Here is a 20,101-nt window from a genome sequence, read left to right on the forward strand (position 1 = left end):
GGATCAATCCATGTACATATATATATATATATATATCTAAAAAACTCTTGAGTTTTTGTGACATTGATGCTTAGATCATCATATCGTCGTAACTTAAGAAACTTAGAGTGGATGTGCACTTTGTTTGTGAAATTGAACGACAATCTAAGAACTCGGTTAAATTGATTTAGTTGGTTACTACTAGGTCAAACAAAACCTCCCTCCTATACATATGTACTTACAGCTGGTGGGCAGCAGCAGTAGAGAACGCCGCAATTAGGAGCGTGATCATCATCAAGCAGTACTTTACTTACTTACTTACTTTAATTAAGTTAAGTTAAGTTAAGTTAAGGAGCATGGGAGTTCGAGAGAAGTATAGGGCGTCCACGAAAGGAGTATTCTATGATTTCCCATGGGAGAACATTGGCGATTGGAAGGTAAGTTAATAAAGAATATAGCAGCCTCGCATTAATAAATTGCGAATGAATTAGTAGTTATGTTGTACAATGCTTGATTATTAATAAATAAATATTTAAGAATTGGATGGAATAAATAATTTAGCCTGAGAGTGAGTGACCGTCCGAGCGAGCGAGCGTGCATTTGATAACTTACTCACACACTCAAAAAATGAATGATCGTCTGTGATTGATTGATATATATATATATATATATGTGTATATGTATATAAATTTATCTGTTGTAACTATGATTCCAAAAAAAAATTGGCGCAGTACCTTGCGTATGTGGTGGTGGCGGGGGCAGCAGTTTGGGAAGGCGGCCCATGGATCACAAACATCTCCCTAAACCTCCTCCTCCTGGCCACGCTGCGCTACACCACCTTCCAGATCTGGGGCTCTGTCTCCCGCCTCCCCTTCTTCTACCGCCCCTTCATCATCCAGAAGAAGAGCATCCCTATCGACCAAGTCGAGCATGAGGCCTCATGGTACAAATAATAATTTATTTCTGTATTTCCTTTGAATCTTTTCTTTTCTTTTCTTTTCTTACCATTACCAAACCTAGCTAACTAATCAAATACACATACATATCTATACATATATGTATATGCTTGCGCTCCATACCTTCGAATATGTAATGTGTGTGTCATAACATTTATGTATCTATCTTTCGTCTTTAACAAAATTATACATTTAACGCCTTCGCCTTGCCTGTTAGGGAGAATTCCGTGATTTTTACAACAATGCTGGCCAGTTTCTTCAAAGTTATGTTCCCTTCCTTGTTCACTCTGCCATTGTGGGATGGGAAAGGAGTCATCCTCGCGCTGCTGTTGCATGTCGGCCCTGTTGAATGGCTCTATTATTGGGCGCATCGAGCTCTTCATCACCATTACCTCTTCGCGCGCTACCATACCCATCATCATTCTTCCTTTGTCACTCAACCCGTCTCTGGTAAGCCTACAAATCCCCTTTCCTAAATGCTGCTGCCGTAACCACACACCATAATCTTTGATTGTACCTCACAATATGTACTATGCCATATACATAATTCCATCGCAAAGCAAGCTAGAACAGATGTTTTTATGCTGGATATCTCATCCGTTTATCCTCCCTCTGCGAAAAAGGAGAAGAAGAATGATGATTTAAAGAAAAGGGGAGGGAAGGGGGTGGGTGTGGGTGTGGGTGTGGGGGGAAATTCTCTGTGTTTCGGTATAATAGCTAGCTAGCTAGCATCCTCATCTAAATCTGGCGAGTCTACTACTAGCTGTATAATACCATGACCTTAATTAATTAAGCAAAACGAGCAGGGTCGTGCTGTGTTAATGATGATCATCGAGCCTTGATCCGAATGTTTGTTTTATGCAGCCAATAATCACCCCATGTTGGAGATAATGTTCTACACGCTGCTGTTTGCAATACCAATTTCTGGCGCAATGCTTGTGGGATCTGCCTCTATTGGAATGTACCACCTATATGTGTTTTTCATAGATACCATGAATTCCTGGGGGCATTGCAACTTCGAATTCATCCCAACAAGTGTCTATGAGGCTTTCCCGCCCTTGAAATACCTAGTTTATAGCCCCTCGTAAGTCTCATATACCTAGTTTTCACACTCTCTCTTTAGCGGTTTCGGGGGCACCCCCCCCCCCCCCCCCCATTATACATCCTGTAACGATGATTTCTAACTCGTTATACTGTAACCTGTTATGTTAGATTCCATTCCTTGCATCATAGCAAAGTACACACGAATTTCGCACTCTTCATGCCACTATACGACTACATGTATGGAACTGCCGATCCAACGAGTGATGAGCTCCACCGTCAAGTCCGTAAAGGTACCATAATTATTATTGTCAGAATCTTATCGTGATGAATGAAGCCTAAATCCTGAGAATTTAGTGTTTGTGGAGGAATGGAAAATTAAAATTAAGAGAGGATGCTATATATCCTGTATCAGATATCAATCTGAAAGTATGCTTGCTTGGTTTAGAATTTACATACATACATACATACATACATACATACATACATACATACATACATATATATATATATATATATATATATAGATATAGATATAGATATAGATATAGATATAGATATATGCATGATCCGAAGCTGAGGCCTCTAGCTAATGCTGAAATCAATCATCCAGCACTTCAAAGTAGAAGTTAGATTGCAGCAAAGCGCAGTGGCAACTTCGTTATAATCAATGTCGTTTGGATTATGCTTACTTTGTACTTAGAAGAAGCACATCAAGGAAACTAAGCGCAATCTTTTGTGCCTAGTTGCTTATAAAGAGGACCTTTGTCAGGATGACGTTAATGTGATGAATCAATTTCAATCTCTCTTTCTTTTCAGATGCTATCAATCATGAGTCTAATCAAATCTTCTGAATCTGGTTGTGTATGTACTACTACTACTACCACTACTACTAGGGAACCATGATAAAGTGGATTGTGTCTATTTGACGCATCCAACAGATCTCCTGTCCATATTCCACCAACCTTTTGCGCTCCAAACATTTGCAACCCAGCCATACTCGAAGCCATGGTATGTGTGGATAACATGGCCCTTTGCATTCTTGATCATGGTCTCATTTTGGCTCTTCGCGAAACCTTTTGTGGCAACATCACAACTTATCGGCAAAAGTTTTGAAGTCCAGACTTGGATGATTCCTCGATACAATTTCCAGGTAGCTACAATGAATGATGTGACCACACAATACAAATGACTAAATCTGTCATTTGAAGTATTTCTCAATGGTTTCGTTTTAACCTTGATACTTCATTTGAATGGTTCATCTAGTATCGAATGAAACCTGCGAGTGCGAAGATCAAAAGATTGGTTGAGCAATGTGTTCTGGATGCCCAAGAAGCTGGTGCCAAAGTTATTTCCTTAGGTCTACTAAACAAGGTTAAACATGGGAATGTTCCAGCTTTCATCTTTTAATACCACTTCTTCATCACCAATGCCAAATAAACCATGCAAATATATGCTGACCATGTCATGGATTGAACTAACATAGTTGTCATGAATCGAATCGTCAATTTGTTGATCACGTTTCTAATCTATCTTCTATTATTGGTCAGGACCTATTAGATGGAGATTTCCTTAGGACTAGATCCATAGAAATACCTATTGTAACTGGGGAAACGTTAACATCGGCCATTATTGTGAAGAAGATAGAAGCACAGAAAGTCGATAAGGTATTTCTAGCTTCTGCAAACTCCCGCATCGGTCAGGCTGTTGCGACATACCTTTGCCAACGTGGTGTAACAGTTGTGGTATGTGTCTTTTGTAACAAGTTCTACTGATTGTCATTGGACATTCACGGATTCCTTTTAGATCAAAGTATCTATAGCGGCTTCATTATCAACGCAAGAAATGAATGAAGGCTAAATAAATATATACACATAGCATTGAAATCAACCATTCACTAATAATGTACTACCAATATTTTGAATTGCTCTTTGCTTTGCCTACTGCCAGGCTTTGCTTCCAACGAAAAGCTGTTTCCATGAGCTACAAGGAAATATTGACGTAGAGTTTCAGAAGAACCTTGTGTTTGCAACTACCTACAACAACGGGAAGGACTGCAAGGTTAGATATACCGTCTTGGCCCCTCCCCTCTATTTCTTTCCATCCAATGTTTTTGCTACGCTCTGGGTCTGGGCCGTAGCAATCAATGGTGAAACATAACATGCATATGCAGTGGTAGCTAGCTCATATGTATGTGTATGCTCAAATTAGATGCCACTGCAAACTAGGTGCATTTGACATGAGATTCATAACAAATGTTGTACTTCTTGTGTAGGTGTGGGTGGTGAATGACATGGTCCGGGAGGAGGAGCAACGGTGGGCACCGCCAGGGACATGCTTTCACCACTTTGGCGTATTCCCATTGTCCACTACCCGTAGGTCTGATTGTACCTACGAATACATACCTGCAATGAGGCTACCGAGCAATGCAAGAACCATGAATGGTTGCGAGGTATTAATAAATAAAGCCATGAACAAAATTAATATGGATCGAGTAAATTAAGGATTTGTTGTATCATATTTTGACACTAGAGTACCATATCTACTAAACAGAACTAAGGAAATGAAAAGCATGAAGCTGATCTAGTAATGATCACTAGTGTATTGATGTGATGAATATATATATCACTTGACACATTCATACATGTACAGGATATACTCCCTAAATATGTGGTAAGGGCAGCCTATGCAGCAGGCATCCTACATGCACTGGAAGGCTGGAAGCACAGTGACTTCTCCAATGAGATAAGCACATATCTCCTGGACAAGACCTGGGAGGCTGCCATGAAGCATGGGTTCTCCATTTACAGCCTCAATGGAGATGATCAGTCCAAGCACTAGAAACAAATAAAAGAGATGTAAATTACTTGATTACTACTACTACTCTACTCATGTTGATGTTGTGAGGGGACCATTAATTGATTTATTTGGAGCATGACATGCCTACCACACATGGTGTGTACTTTTGTTTAATAATATGTATTTATATATATATATATATATATACAGCTATATAGCTATGTGGTGGTGTTGTCACAAATATCATTTAGTATCAGTATGTATGTAGAGAGTTCAGAGGACATTTTCATTCACATTCATTCAATTAATTCAGTCTTTAAACAATGGTTGCACAGTCGGTGCTGCAATACATACATACTACCAGCTTCTTCCTAAGCTTATTAATTACCTCCCAGCCCCAAAAAAGCACACCAAAATCAAAATAATTTAAATGCACAATAATACCGAGATTGAATGATGGATGTACGTACGCATGCGGTGGACGGACAAGTACACTCAACTTACCAACTCGTCAAGATTTTTGTTTGTATCAATCGTCTCTATATCTAATTCTTCATGTATGTATGTATGTATGTATGTAATAATGTATGTATGTATGTATGTATGTATGTATGTACACACGAGAGAGAGAGAGAGAGAGAGAGAGAGAGAGAGAAGATGAATTAAGGTTAGGCTAGACAGCTGCTGCTGCTGCAACAGCACTTGTCATTCATTATGTGGGCCCACAGACCATGCGTAATTAAGTGTAAGACTCAAATCCAGATTTTTCTTGTTCTCCCTTTCTTAGTACTCTTTCCTACTTCACAAGTCTTGAAATGATGAAAGTCTATGAGCATTGACAAATCCAATATTGATGCCCGCCCAATGCAAGATGGTTCCATGCAACCCTTGTGAAAATGTTGCAAAATGGTGTGCAAAGACTTCTTGACCCACATGTGGGAACGGTAAATGATTAAAATTCACAGGTTCCTAATCCCTAGACCCACAATCACTGTTAGTTGAAAGTCTCCATAGCATCGCCCGCGAGGGAAGAGCAACTATGTATGGCAAAACAATGGGTTTAATGGGTATCCTTGAAGGACTAATCTTGGATTGAGGGTGATATCTAATGTAATTCTGCCATCAAGCATTACTCAAGAAAGACCAACTAACATAATCAGTAGCTCTCTCCAGACGTAAGTGCACCATAATCAATTCTTGATGAGAATGTCGTGCATCATGTATGGAGTTTGAACTATGCAGTATATTTCAACTTACACTGAAACCATCTTGGGTTGGGTATATCAAGTTTGGCAAATACTTTTGTAATTTATTTTTGAAGTCCTTTGTAAATACTTTATAGAACCCCACATCAAAATAGTAGGTCGCCATTGATGAACTAAATCAAATGATATCATCTTTGGAACTAATTTGATGAAACCAACCTTCCAAGCTCCAGCCATACAACTAAAATCCCAAAAATATTGGAACATCAAAGTGAGGCTCCCCTTTAAAATGTTGGAATATTGCTGAAAAACTTCATCTATTAGGCCATAACACATCCTCTTACCACTTCATGATGAAAGGGGTTGTGCACAATATATCCTATCACATCATAAAATTCATGGCCTACTCTAATCACGTCATTACTCATAAACATGCCTGGATCAAGCAACTTCTTAAAGTAATGAACACGTGTTGCAATTATTGTAGTTGGCTCCATCAATAAATCCATCCCCTTCATGTATACATTAAGTATAAGATGATGGAAAGTTTATTCCCTCGAAGCCCTCAACACCTAGTACGTTTGGGACATTTCTAGAGCTTCTTTCAATGTGCATGATGCATCTAAATTGTTGTGTAGGCAGATCTTGGGGCCCTCTTTTACCACAACTTCCAAGGGAGCATGGTGACAATTGTTTGCAAAATATCCTCATACCCTCAATTATATTCCAAAGACCATATAGTCTTGTTTATTGGGGGAGGATCATGGTAATGGGTAGGTGGTTCATCTTTCCGCTTCTCCCTTTGGTGATTAATGTTTTTCGTGAAGGAATATGGCCAGGATATTTTGTTTGTTTTCTTTACCAAAACCAAACTTCTTCCTTGTAATGAACAATTGCTTTTATACCTCCAATGCCAAATTCCAATTAAGATTTCAATTTTTTCCTACGCATGCTCAATGATGATATGTTAGGTGTCTTACATCACTTGCATCTCTACATGGTTGGGTCTCGGAAATCTCATTGTTGGTCAACTTTTCCAATGGTGCCTCATTTTCTAATAAAGCCATTCAAGTGTTGCACACCTTCATAACTAGGTATGGGAAGTCTTATAGAGATCAGCTTCTTATTTTCTGATTGAACCATTCACATATAGTTATACCTTATTGTAGTTGGCCTTCATAATTACCAAGATGAAGTCTTTCTTCATTATTGTTTCTTCTAGCATCATCCCCATGCTTTTCTTCATCATGGTTTTTACCATCGTGACATGTGTTGGTGTGAACACACAACATCGTTCAATTCTTTTATCCCATTGCTATCTCAAAATGTTGCTTTGGCCTTCTTGGTTTTTATATTCTGCAAAACCTTCTTGGTACTACCGGTACCCTTCAACTCACATGGAAGTGTCAAATGATATTGTCAACGTCAAATAAATCTAAATGCGTATTACTAGTTCTGTCCAAGTAGCCCTATTCCCTGAATAGAGCATATCATTCTACACCAACCAGACTAAAGTGCACATCTAACAGACAGTTATGATTTACCATTGCATGTGTGCTGATGTGCAGGTTTATCATAAAGATCTGGAAACATTGGTAAAGCAACCGTCTAGTTTCACATATATAAAGCAGCACAGCAATCTTTTCCATAAAACAACAGATAATCGAATACATCACTTATCATCGGATGTGATACTACTACATTTTTACTTCATAAATTCATTTTCACATGATTTGGAATTCCTGGCCCTTTGTAATGTCCAAGGAATCAATGCAATCAAATTAATGTTAAATGATAGATCAGTTGTACGATAAAAGTTTCTCTTCTTAGATAAATAGATCTATTTAAGCCGCATTTTTTTCTTTGTTGTACACATCCATGGACTAATTACAGGGCCAATGATTAAATGCGCCATAATGAACGCAATTTAGAACGATAAGATGGTCAGCATGACGTAACCTTGCCTTTGAATGAAGTCTGTACATTCTTCCAAAAAAATTTAAAGACCTAAAAGATTACAAATCTAATCTTCACCAATTTCTTCATCCTCGTCATTTGGAGCGGAGGAGATTTCAATGGAGAACTTGCACTGCAACTGTTCTAATTGAAAGCTTATTTTCTTTTCTTCATCCATTGCTACCCCCAAGTCAATTTCTGCCACCATTTGTTCGAGTTCTGCATCAGCAAATTCCTGTTTATTTCACCACATCCCAATTCACGTTAAAACACAATATACATTTCTAGTGATCTTTGAAGGAATATGTTTGGATTAATAACACGAGTGAATAAAAATGAGGTTAAAACAATACTGGAACCGTAATTCCGACATGACATCTTAGGCATCAATTCTGCTGAATCAGCCAATTCATACCTTAGCAGCTTTGTCATTCTTGATTTTGTAGGTATTAAGCTTAATCATCTTGAAAGCCACCTTTTTAGCAACAATCAGCCATTGTTGACAGAGCTGCAAAACCAATAAAGTATATAAACTTCGACTAAAGAACATAAAACCTGCACTGTTTTAGTGCCTGATTTAGCATTAGCAGTGTACGTTATATTTTGGGACAATCTTAGAGAAACAAAGAGACAGTAATCATTAATGACATACATATCCAATAGGTGCTTCCTCGAAGAGTTTTTCATCAGTAATACCCTGAGAAAAGACAGAATCCTAATCATGCTCATGACAGCAACGTCTTAAGATCACCTACTTGGTCTCTCCTCAAAACAATAAAATGTCCAAAGGCTTTGCTTACCTCCATATAGATATCACATAATTCCCAGCTTTTGAGATCCTCATTGGTGAGAGGTTTATAGTCTTTCATTGCCTGCTTGCACAGTGGCTAATGACTCATGCATGTGATGGTATGATAGAAACACAACAAATAATATGCAAATGGTAACATACAGTACAGATATGATCTCCATTCAATATCTGCCGAGTCTTTGTCCAATCCTGTATGACAGTATGAGGCTGCCCTAGTATGAATAAGAGGCCCTGTTCAAGATAGAAACAGGGTTAAATCAATGCAAAACATGTCACAATTGATTTAAACAGGATTAGCAAGTATATTGCACCCATACTAGCATTTCCACGCAATACTTGATAAAAATAATACATGCCAGACTGGATATGGTCAAGAAAATGGAGCATTGTGGTTATTTTTAGAGTTAGCCTGATACATTTGAAGAGCTATATAGACAAATTCTAATAGCAAAAACGATGTTTGAGACATCCAGTGGTCACATGGATAAGTCTTAAGCCTTTAATATACATAGAAATTTGATGCTGACCTTTCAAGAGGTAGATTCTTGTCAGAAGATGTGCAAGATGTACTTCAGCCATTTTCACCTACTCTTTTCTATTACTACAAATTATTAGTTATTTAAGTGCTTGTTGGTAGGACATCTTGGCAATGAAGAAGTAGCATCCAAATAAATCTTTCAGGTTTCATTGCGTGTGTCTCAACTTCAGTTCTCCATATTCAAAAATCTTGGATAACCACACAACGTCTATGTCACCTGTATAGAGGCATGTGGTTCAGAGATCGTCAGTGATGGAATTCTTTATGATGATAGACCGTAGTGGTTGGGAGATCATTAGTGACATTATCATTTAGCATGTAAGCAAGAGCATAGTGCCAAATATTCGGAGGCATGATAGACACCTTGACTGAGACCATCCACATTAAGGAGATTCTAACAGATTGAGGAGACAGATGTTTCTTGCTCTTTGCCATGTAAACTATTCTCGAACATAATTTACTGTAAGACAGTATATTAATTGAGCCCGTCCCTAATAACTGCATCTTTTCCCTTTTAGAGTTTCTACGTGTTGTTTAGTTTCCTTGGTTTGGATTGAGATCAAGGGAACAAGGGATTGTTATATTAACCTTTTGGCAGTTCAGGGTGTACGAAAGAAACGCTTAATAACAGAGCAAAAAACTTGAGCTTTATACTTGCCTTCAGGATCCGATGGACAATTGAAGTGGGAAAGAGACATTGCTTAATTCGTTTGAACTCATCATCCTGAAGAAGAAGCAAAGTTTCAGAGAAATCCAAACTCCATCATAATATCAGCAAGAATGCACATAATCAGAAGTGTGATCCTACCTTGTGCTGGACTAAAGTATCCAAAATCATAGTACGAATCCTGAGCAAATGAGATAAAGCACCATCCAAGATTCTCACTTTTTTCTCCAGCTTCATAACCTTAACAGATTGCTTCTCCAATACAGACTGAGACTTTTGAAATTGTTTCTGTAGAGTTTTAACTTTCTTTTGCTGTTGCTTTAATAGTTTTCCAACCTCCCTTAACTGCTTTTCATCATCTCCTTGTTCATCATTCTCTGTTCCTTCTCCTTCTGCTTCTGCTTCTTCCTCCTCCTCTTCTTCATCTTCTGCTGCTACTGCTGCTGCTTCTCCTTCTTCCTCTTCCTCTTCTTCTTCTTCTTCCTCTTCTCCTTCCTCTTCTTCTTCCTTTGCTTCATCATCAGTTTTGTTTTCCATATCATCATCACTTTTTATTTCCTCTCCATCTTTATTTTCTGTCATGTCTACCTCTTCCTTCAATACATCATCTGTTCCACTCACTTGAGAATCTCTTAGTTTCTCTCTCCTCAGTTCAGCTTTGTGAGACTTGTTCTGCTGCTTGATCTCATTCTGAAGTTTTTGAATAATCTCTTTTGTATTGAAGCTGTTAGATGTGCCTAAACCAGTTCCCATCAGTACCTCAGTTATGACCTCAGCAACACTCACAATAAACTCTTGTTCTTTAGGGGAGAATGGTCTGCCTGTGTCAATATTTTGCTTTCTTAATGTATCAGCACACAACAAAGCAACCACCTGCAGAAATAGCCAGTCTAATCAGTACTATCCATTTCTTGTTTCATCCTTCAATCACCTTGCTTTCTATCACAACATTTCTTCACATTCCACTTAGAGACTTTAGTCATTCTGATGGTTCCAGATAACTTCCTACTTTCAACTCCACATAAGCAGAATGGAGAAAATCTCACGCTTTTTACAATTTAATCCCAAGTTTGAACTCATGCATCCATAGTGATTTGCTAAGGTTCCCGCTGGTTAGATTAACTATTCACAAGAGTACCACAATAACTTTTCTTCCCAAAATGCATGAGATCAAATTTCCATCAAAATAGCTTTGTCGTATCAACATCTTAAAATGTGAAGGAACTATCAAGTAAATAACAAAAAAAAACCACATTTTAAGAATTCGATTATGAGATGAAGAAAGGTATCTTCTTGCTAGTCCTTTTTAATGTGCAACTTTAATGGGTACTTATAACCCAAAAGGTTGCTCTGATGCACTTTAAGAACACATAACAAAGGGAAGATTGACAATTATAAAAGGAATCAACTTGAAGCAAAATATCCCCTAAACTCAGTTGGGAAAGTGTAAATATTGATGGGAAGGAGCAGAATATGTTGCATGCACATACATTGGCTCGTTAGGTTAAGATGAAGTCATGACTCAAGACATCTAGTTCAGAGCAGCAGACAGGTTCCAAGTGGGTCTGCATGGATGATAGTATAGCATGATATACAGGGAGCTAGCTATCTCCACATACATTGTGCATCATTTTTTCATACAATTGTCGGGTTCCAATTTGGTATGCATGGATGATGTTATAGGATGATACAAGGAGCTAGCTATCACAAGGTACATTTTTCATTACTCTCATACAATCTTCCCTCTCCTCGTGTGGGTGCACTACTTGAACCTCATGTTCCTACATCATTTGTACTTTGATCATAGCCTTAATGTAATTATGTCATAACCTTGCAGTAACATAAGACTGCCTATCTAGTCCAGATGAAATTAATTATCTGCTTAGTTCAACCGCACAATATATATTATAAGATTCACATAGATGTCACTTTCAGTCACTCAAGGCCTTTGAAGATATTAATATAGCATTACATTTTACTTCTCACTCAAATATAGGTGAAGGAATGGCATTCTACATGTATATCCCTTGCTCTCATGCATAATGGCATATTACTTAACTTTCCCTATCTCCATTGAATTGAGATTATGCCATTATTTGTTATCAAAAGGCTAGGTTTTTACCCACATGTACCAGCCATTTCTAAAAGAAGGAAAACACAACCCTCACTATGCAATTGACTTACATGGTATTCTGTTCATTGCTGCACCTTAATATGATTTTAGATTACTAAAATAAAAAATGTGTTTCCTCAAACAGTTCAACATTTTAAAATCAATATAAAATGGTTAATCAAGGAAAACACTTCCGTTTGTTAACCTGAATAGGGTTTGTAGGAAGTATGATAGGAATGGCCAGATATGCTCCCATTAGTGGCATTCCCTGAAAAAAATGGATCCCTACAGAAGAGTGATGAGTTAGTAAGCGAATTTTATAAAGCATAATAACTTTTTACACTTCTTCTCTTTTTAAAAACGCAGTAACCTAATTTCAAAAAGAAGGGTGGGCAAAATACATGAAATATTTGCCAAAATGAAGAACGAGCCTTCTAATTTTTATTAACTACTAACCTCAACCATCTTACATGTGATTTCAGAGGTTCAGATTAGCACCAGCGTGCAACATAAAATCATGACATCTTGTTTCTATTCATAGTATCTCAGTTGAATGGTTACGTTGCTAGAATTTCAATTTAGGTGTTTCGGTTCAAATCCCACTGTACAGAATTATTTTTTAAATTTCACTTCATAATCCTAGAGTTTCTAAAACAAGCAAAAGTTCATGACATTTTGTTTCAATTCATAGTATCTCGGTGGAATGATTACATTGCTAAAATTTCAATTTAGGTGTTTCAGTTCAAATCCCATCGTGCAGGATTTTTTTAAAATTTCACTTCAGAATCCTAGAATATAAACCATATATTTAGATATATTTTCTAAACAAGTGACATGTTATGATGGTGTGAACAATCATCAACTGACCCCTTGATTGTGGCCAGTGAAGCATATGACTGAGGAGTTAATGCAGTAGGTGTGAACATGGCTCTATATATAAGTGACAATTTTAGTTGAGCAAATTAAAGTTGTTGCACTTAATGCCATTGTTATATTTGTATGTGCTCACTTAAGAGCACATGTCTTTATATTTCCATGGGATTATCCTTCTGTTGTAATCACGCTCAGGTGTTCTGCATTTTTTTTCTTTCCATTGTGTCATGCAAGTCTTATCTGCTCGTGATGTAACATTGTATATGGCATCAAGAACTGGAAGATGATGCACTGGCGATTGAATCGGGACTCATAGTCTTGAAATGCAAACTCAACAGCATGAGCTATACATTGTGGGAGTTCAAGATGACCACCATTTCAGGTTATTATGAGCTTTCAGATACCATGCTTACAGTGAATGTGGGGCAGATGCAAATTTGGATCCAAATAACCTGATTGTTTGGACACCTATGAGCGCAACGAATGATAATCATAGAAATATGTTCACATCTTTTTAGAGACCAAAATGTCCTTTGTAACCTAAAATGATGTTACATCTTTAAATGAGATCTTACCTCAGCAACAAACCCAAATGAATATAATTAAATTAGTAAAACTGTCAAAGGGATCAAATATTCCCATTAACTAAATAGTTAACATTGTGAGCTTAAATGGACTCAATTTTTTATGGTGGAAATATCTCCAGCATGGCTGATCCAAGATGAAGGGGTCTCATACACGAAGAAAGCACCATCAGGATTGGGTGATAAAGGTCTTGGTTAGCGGGTAACAAATGGTATGAAGGTGTAGTCTAGATGGACATGGCCAACGTGCCTAACAACTTACTATTGCCTCATGTATGTAAACCCTTTCAAAAGCTGTAATAGAGACCCTACTTGTAGACCTTATTTGACTCGTCACATTGGAGTAGTTATGGTGCTAAAGAAGGTTGTACTGGTTCTCTGGTTATCAGGTTTTGTGATTGTATTCTTGCTCTTCAACAACTTCTCTTTGTCTCTCCATTTAGTCCCACGCATCATCAGTCTTGATATTTCATTGTCTCATGGAGTGGAACATATTATTCTTGGAAGAGGTAGTGATATCGCCTCCTTATTCCTAAAAACAATACAAAGGCGTTTAAACATAGTGTTCCCCTGATTCTATATCCCACTGATACAATTGGCAGATCTGTTCCTTGATAGAATTTCATGCATATTTGCACCTCTCAATCTCTAACTGAAGATCCTAAACTGCAGTACCACACTACACAGCGCATGAGAGGTGTGTATCCATAAAAGAGGGCCTGATAATAAATTTATCCTATGACATGTGCAAAAAGGCCTTACATGGGTCCTCTTCCTACCCAGCAGCATTCTAGGGTTTATTCATGCTGTTTCAACGTATGTTACAACTTACTATTGCCTCATCCATTGTAAACCCTTTCGAATGTTGTCATAGAGATCTTAATTGTGGCCCTTTATTGACTCATAGCATTCAGGAGTGTGGTGGTAAAGAAGGTTGTATTGGTTCTTTGTTTATCAGGTTTTGTGATAGTATTCTTGCTCTTCAACAACTTCTCTCTGTCTCTCGATTTAGTCGCAAGCCTCGTTGGTCTTGATATTCCATTGTCTTGTGGAGTGGACCAAATTATTCTTGGAAGAGGTAGTGATATCACTTCCTTATTGCCTAAAAACAATACAAAGGCGTTTAAACATATCATTCCCCTGATTCCATATCCCGCTGACACAAGGATAACGTAACTTCAAGAATGCGAAGTCTGGCGAAGAATTGGAAATGTTTTCACACAACAAAGACCCGTCTGAAACTAAATTTTGCCAAGAACAAACTTAAAATCGTAATTCATCTTATTATTCTATAAAATTTAAAAAAACTTCTTTGGACCACCTATACTATATCCAAAAATATGCATAGCATATTCTATGTTAAATTTCTGCTAAAATGAAGTAAGACATGTAAGGCAGAATCCAAATTGCAGGGAAAAAATATAATACCTTCTTGATATAACACATTTGGAATGTGAAGCTTTGGAAGTTGTTGCAATAGAAGACTGAAAGTAGCTGATCCCTGCCAGTTTTACAATGCATAAAAATTTCATTAATATTATACACTATTTCTAGTGATATGTTTAAGCGGCATTTAGCTAGAACACAAAAGAAAGATGCCCTGACAAGTGCCTCTAATCTGCAAATCAACAATAGCAAGATTCAACAATAAACATGCACAATAGCAAACATGGGCACAATTAAAATGCGTCCATGCCATGTTTTCATGGTAAACTTTTCAAGGTAGAATTCGCAAAGCAATAGCCTCCCACTCTAGAGAGTTTGAGAGATAATAATGTGTCTACAGAAACTTAATACTCAGCTGGAGCTTTATTCCAAGTGTAGAATTATCAGTTTATTTGTACCAAGCTAACTACTGAAACCTCTATTGTTTGTTATTATGACATCTCTTGAGCTTCCATATTTAGGGCACTTGGAAAATATTGTACAATAACAGGTTTAAACCTAACAATCGACAACAGTTCGGTTCGGTTTGAAAGGGTCCAAACCGAACCGTTTAGAGATGTTGAAACCTGAACCAAACCGAACCACAAACCCGTTAAACCGAACCATTAAAAAAAATTCAAACCGTTAAGCCATTAAACCGGTAAAACCGCAGTTTCGTGGTTCGGTTTCGGTTTTCAGCTTAAGTATTTTAAAAAATTTTAAAATTTTCCCAAAATGTGAGAATAAGGCATGAAAATGAAAAGATTTTTTAAATTTTGTAAATTTTTAAATTTTTAAATTTTTTTTTAAAATTTTAAAAAATAAAAAATAAAAAAACTGTTAAGCCGCGGTTTCACAGTTCGGTTCGGTGCAAACTGAACCGTTGCCGATTGTTATTTAAACCTATTACATATTGGCACTCTTTTTCCAGTATTTCAGGCTGCATACACGTATAAAAGATATCTAGAAGGTTCATCGAAAAATATCCAAGATATACTACTGCGTGCAACTTGGTATACCAAATTTGAGTAGCTTTTTATTTGGGGTCTCAATGGAAAAATGGAAGGAGTTATACATCATCCTTTTTTTACTGAGCTTCAATGCTGCTACAAATGGTACAATGAATCTTGAAAGTCACCTAGAAATTTCAAGATACATAAGCTCCTCCCTTTTATATTATTTCAAGCCACTATGTTGCAATAAATAGAAAATTCACCGCTGATTAGCTAGCCCATTACTTTTATAACATGGTAAAATAATGTAATATTCATGCAACCGGATTTATGGGCTAAATGTTGCTCAAATAGATTCAATGGGCATTTACTATAATTGAGTAGATATTAATTATTCAGATATATGATACGATGCTGTACAAACAGAAACAGGATGTGCATTGAGCAACAATGAATAGTATTATTTGTTCATATTGGAACTTATCATACATGTATTACAACATGCTACATTTGACCATTTAGACACACGATGGCAGTACTTCAGCAAAGGATGCCTACAGTGAACACATCTGGATAGAAATCATCTCTGCCGTCAAAGGTAGAGGGACAAACTTCTGTGAGATTTTGCTAAGGCAGGAGGCGACCAGAGCATTTTTTGGACACTTGCATTTCTACTCCTTTTTTTACATTCTCAGGGTTTATCCAATGGACATGCAGATCCAGGTGAGTTTATGTCTTCGCATCTGAGAAATCATCCGTACATATTAATATTGTTTGTTCTCCTTACATAGAACGAACGATATATTAATATCTCTAAATCACAATAGTGGCCTATGACACCTAACACACAGAGGCTAGCGTTTCCTGATATACCTTTTGTAATCAGCCCCTATGATATATGCAATCTTTATTTTCCTTTCGATATGAACTATAATGCGGATGTTCTCTTTTCCTGGAAAAAGAGATGTCATGCACAAAGTTATCCAGCAACAGCTACCAACATTATTTTAACAGAATCTAAATTCTGCATATTTTGCACACGCATTAGTATGAAAGTTCTATTGGATGGTTCTGCTTGAGAAGCTGTGGGGCAAATCCAGGAGAGATAACATTGTCTTTCCAGGTATATCAGACAATACCTTAGTATTATTAAACATAAATTCAGTAATCTGAAATCATTTGGTGTTCAACTATTTTTCATGGATAGCAGACATCTAAGAGCAAATTAGAGAGCAAGCTGAAACTTGAATTGATGGTTTTATAACAAAGATTGGAAAAAGGAAGGTGAAGATGAGAGAGAGTGTGAGAGAGAGACGAGTTTCTTATCCAACTGTTTGTTAATCAAGAACTCATTGTTTGATGTCGTTGCAACATAAAGCAGAACTTTCTTATTATATTTGATAGGCTTTTTTGGCTTCACTTTTTCAATCTTCAGCACTTCTTGTTGATCTTGAAGAACTTCATTTGATTGAGTGACATCATCAGTATCAACATCTTCGATCGCTTCTTGCTCATCAACTTCTTCATTTTCTTCCTCTTCCACTTCTTCATCTTCATCCTCATTTGCTAGACCTTCTTCTTCTTCAGAATCTAATATCTTTCTTGGAGGCTCCCATTGCTTATCAAGCACAAGGGCAATATAGGCAGAACTACAACCTACTTTCACAAGTACAGTAAATAATCTGTAGTTAAGGCTGATAATAAACCCCAAGTGAATGAACAATAAAATGCATATGTTTCATTCACTGGATCAGTACATTGATGTATAATTATCATACTTGTTAGAGTAAGCAATGGATTATTAATATTACGCGTTAATATTCTAATGGTTGTTTCTATTCAAATGGTATAATTCTAGGTCACCAAGCTTGGATGCAGACACATTGTGAGAATGCACCAAGTGAGATTTGAAAACAACATCATCTAATGAAAAGGACAACGTGTCCCTCCTGATTGATTGGGTTACTGGTCCTTGTGAATGTAGTATTTATTTCTACCTACAAAAGATAGTATCTTTGTGAACTGCACCTTAAGAATTATGAGTCATTTAATGTTGAACTTTGTAAAAAAGGAATGTGATAAGTTGCTTGTGGATTTACTGAGATTTGGATTTCTTTTCTGCCCTCATGATTATTATAGGGAGCGGTCTGCAATGTACTGTCACTAAAGAAAACGCAAGAAATGGACCCCCGAAAACAGAGCAAAAAGAAAGATATATTAACATCTCCAAAAGATCATGTTATGGCATCTTCGAACTTGACAAAGATTGCTGACTATTTCTGTTAACCTGCCGATGCCAGAGACGAAAGAGAAATGGCTTTCTATCCTGAGCTTCCTAAAACTAAATGGCTTCAAATGTAAAGGTTTGATTCTTGAGGCAAATAAATGTGGGAGAAGCACTAATAAACGGATGATTGAAATTAAAAGATATAATGAACCTACCAGTAAATGCTTTGACGGTCTTCAAGCATGAATCAAAAAGCAGATATGGATCAGGTTCTTGGATCTCACGCAACCTACGAATGGCTTCAGCTTCTTCCCGTGCACATTCCGCCCTCATCTCCGCGCGCTGCTTCTCCGTCTGCTCCCTCAATTGCTGCTGCTGCCGAACGTGTTCCCTGTCCTCGAAGAAGGCGCGACTTATGTTGGTGTTGTTGGCGACATACTTGAGAAGCCAGAGGCTGAGGTGGAGGATGGGATCGGGGGGGGCCCTGGCGATGACGTCTGCGCATCCCTTGGCCACAACCGCCCCCACCATGCCCTGCAAGAACGCCGCCGCATCCTCCATCGATCGATTGATCGATCCTCTTCTTTGCTCTCTGCTCTTTCTCTGCTCTCTCTGCGCTGCTTCCCCTGCCTCCCTCCCACTCGTTCGTTCGTTGCTTCCTTTCGTCAGTTGGCTTGGGTTCGGTTCACACACACACTTGAATGTACATATGTACATACATATTTATGTATGTATGTATGTATTTTAACTATAAATTTCCTTCCTCCATTCATTGTGTACGTCTTATATTAGATCCTCCTCCTATGAATGAACGGAATGTGTAACTTTTCGGTGTCGATCAACTTTATCGAACGACAAACTTATTGGGGTATGTGGCATTTCTGTAATTGCTTCAAAATGAGACACTAAATTTGTGGATGTTTAAGGATATGTTAAAGGAGAGTATGTCCATCCGACATCAAATCGGGGCCACAAAATGTTTCTAAGGTCACAATCCATGTGATGTTGATTTTGGAGACCAAAACTGTCCCAAATCCAAGACCAAAAACCTAGAGATGATCGTTGAATTTCTGTTGTCCAGACAGTTGGCAAAGTCCGAATTGGTGTAGCCGACTATGCCCGAGATCTTGTTCGGGCCGAATTGGATTACACGGTCTTGTGTGCCCACCAAATATCTGAAGATGAACTTAATTGCATTCCAATGGTGTTGGCCAAGGTTGTGCATAAATCTGTTGACGACTCCTATGACATGTGCTATATCTAGTTGTGTCACGACCATAGCGTACATCAAGGAGCTGACTACCGGTGCATATGGTACCGACTTCATATATTCCCCTTCTGGACCGGATGTCGGGCAATCTCTCTGAGATAACTGAAGACTAATTGGGAGCGGGGCCGAAGCATATTTGGCTGACTACATGTTGAAGCGCTCTAAGACGCATCAAATGTAGTTGGCCTGAGATAGGAACAATTGTCTTTGTTTGTGGAGCCGATTGATCTTCATACAAAGAATGTGTTGAGTAGGAGGGGCTAAGTCCTTCATCGCAAACTTCAACCACAATTGCCAAACTAGTTCGGCAAGCGGTTTGGCATTTCGGCCGGAAAGAAGCAAATCATCCACATATAGAATGAGGAAGATGGGAGATCCAGCTTGAGTAGGCTTCGAAAAAAGGCATTGGTCCTCATCACTCTTAGAAAACCCGATCGATTAGATGAAGTCGTCGAATTATTGGTACCATTGTCTTGGGTCTTGCTTGAGGCCATACAGACTCTTCTTGAGTCGGCAGACTGTACGTTCTTGGTCGGGTACAACAAAGCCTTTTGGTTGTTCCATGTAAATTTCCTCCTCGAGATCACCATGGAGGAAGGTCATTTTGACATCTAGCCGGATCAACCCCAAATCTTCAGTTGCCACATAAGTAGAAACCAAAGGGTGGTCAATTTCACCACTAAAGATTTTGTCAAATTCGACGC

At 37.9% G+C, this 20,101-nt stretch overlaps 2 protein-coding genes across 2 annotated transcripts; one reads left to right on the top strand and one right to left on the bottom strand.

The window, feature by feature from the left end:
• Window positions 1-285: 285 nt before the first annotated feature.
• Window positions 286-4,966, top strand: LOC147857705 (very-long-chain aldehyde decarbonylase GL1-4-like). The gene is made up of 11 exons (XM_087327141.1): window positions 286-416; window positions 711-922; window positions 1,153-1,385; window positions 1,800-2,019; window positions 2,148-2,269; window positions 2,873-3,129; window positions 3,243-3,350; window positions 3,527-3,721; window positions 3,927-4,037; window positions 4,252-4,428; window positions 4,629-4,966. Exons 1-11 carry the CDS (start codon window positions 336-338, stop codon window positions 4,815-4,817), a joined length of 1,905 nt encoding a protein of 634 aa, XP_087183267.1. The 5' UTR covers window positions 286-335; the 3' UTR covers window positions 4,818-4,966.
• A 2,891-nt stretch (window positions 4,967-7,857) lies between these two features.
• Window positions 7,858-18,703, bottom strand: LOC147857706 (uncharacterized). Its single transcript, XM_087327655.1, has 11 exons — window positions 18,343-18,703; window positions 17,216-17,556; window positions 14,951-15,023; window positions 12,271-12,350; window positions 10,094-10,825; window positions 9,944-10,009; window positions 8,889-8,978; window positions 8,737-8,808; window positions 8,589-8,633; window positions 8,352-8,444; window positions 7,858-8,171 (listed from the first exon to the last, which is right to left on the bottom strand). The coding sequence occupies exons 1-11, from the start codon at window positions 18,686-18,688 to the stop codon at window positions 8,004-8,006; spliced, it is 2,106 nt and encodes a 701-aa protein (XP_087183781.1). The 5' UTR covers window positions 18,689-18,703; the 3' UTR covers window positions 7,858-8,003.
• Between the last annotated feature and the right edge of the window lie 1,398 nt (window positions 18,704-20,101).

Source organism: Azolla caroliniana, unplaced genomic scaffold (assembly GCF_043228905.1).
Source record: "Azolla caroliniana isolate FFs.n. ecotype wild unplaced genomic scaffold, voAzoCaro1.0.p SCAF_11, whole genome shotgun sequence".
Taxonomy (NCBI): domain Eukaryota; kingdom Viridiplantae; phylum Streptophyta; class Polypodiopsida; order Salviniales; family Salviniaceae; genus Azolla; species Azolla caroliniana.

Coding starts and splice junctions, on each gene's coding strand:
- LOC147857705 (XM_087327141.1), top strand. CDS start 336: ATGGGAGTTCGAGAGAAGTATAGGGCGTCCACGAAAGGAGTATTCTAT. Junction 1,386..1,799: donor TGTCACTCAACCCGTCTCTG/GTAAGCCTACAA, acceptor TGTTTTATGCAG/CCAATAATCACCCCATGTTG. Junction 2,270..2,872: donor CCACCGTCAAGTCCGTAAAG/GTACCATAATTA, acceptor CACTACTACTAG/GGAACCATGATAAAGTGGAT.
- LOC147857706 (XM_087327655.1), bottom strand. CDS start 18,688: ATGGAGGATGCGGCGGCGTTCTTGCAGGGCATGGTGGGGGCGGTTGTG. Junction 12,351..14,950: donor AAATGTGTTATATCAAGAAG/GTATTATATTTT, acceptor ACTCTTCTGTAG/GGATCCATTTTTTTCAGGGA. Junction 10,826..12,270: donor TTCCTACAAACCCTATTCAG/GTTAACAAACGG, acceptor CTATTTCTGCAG/GTGGTTGCTTTGTTGTGTGC.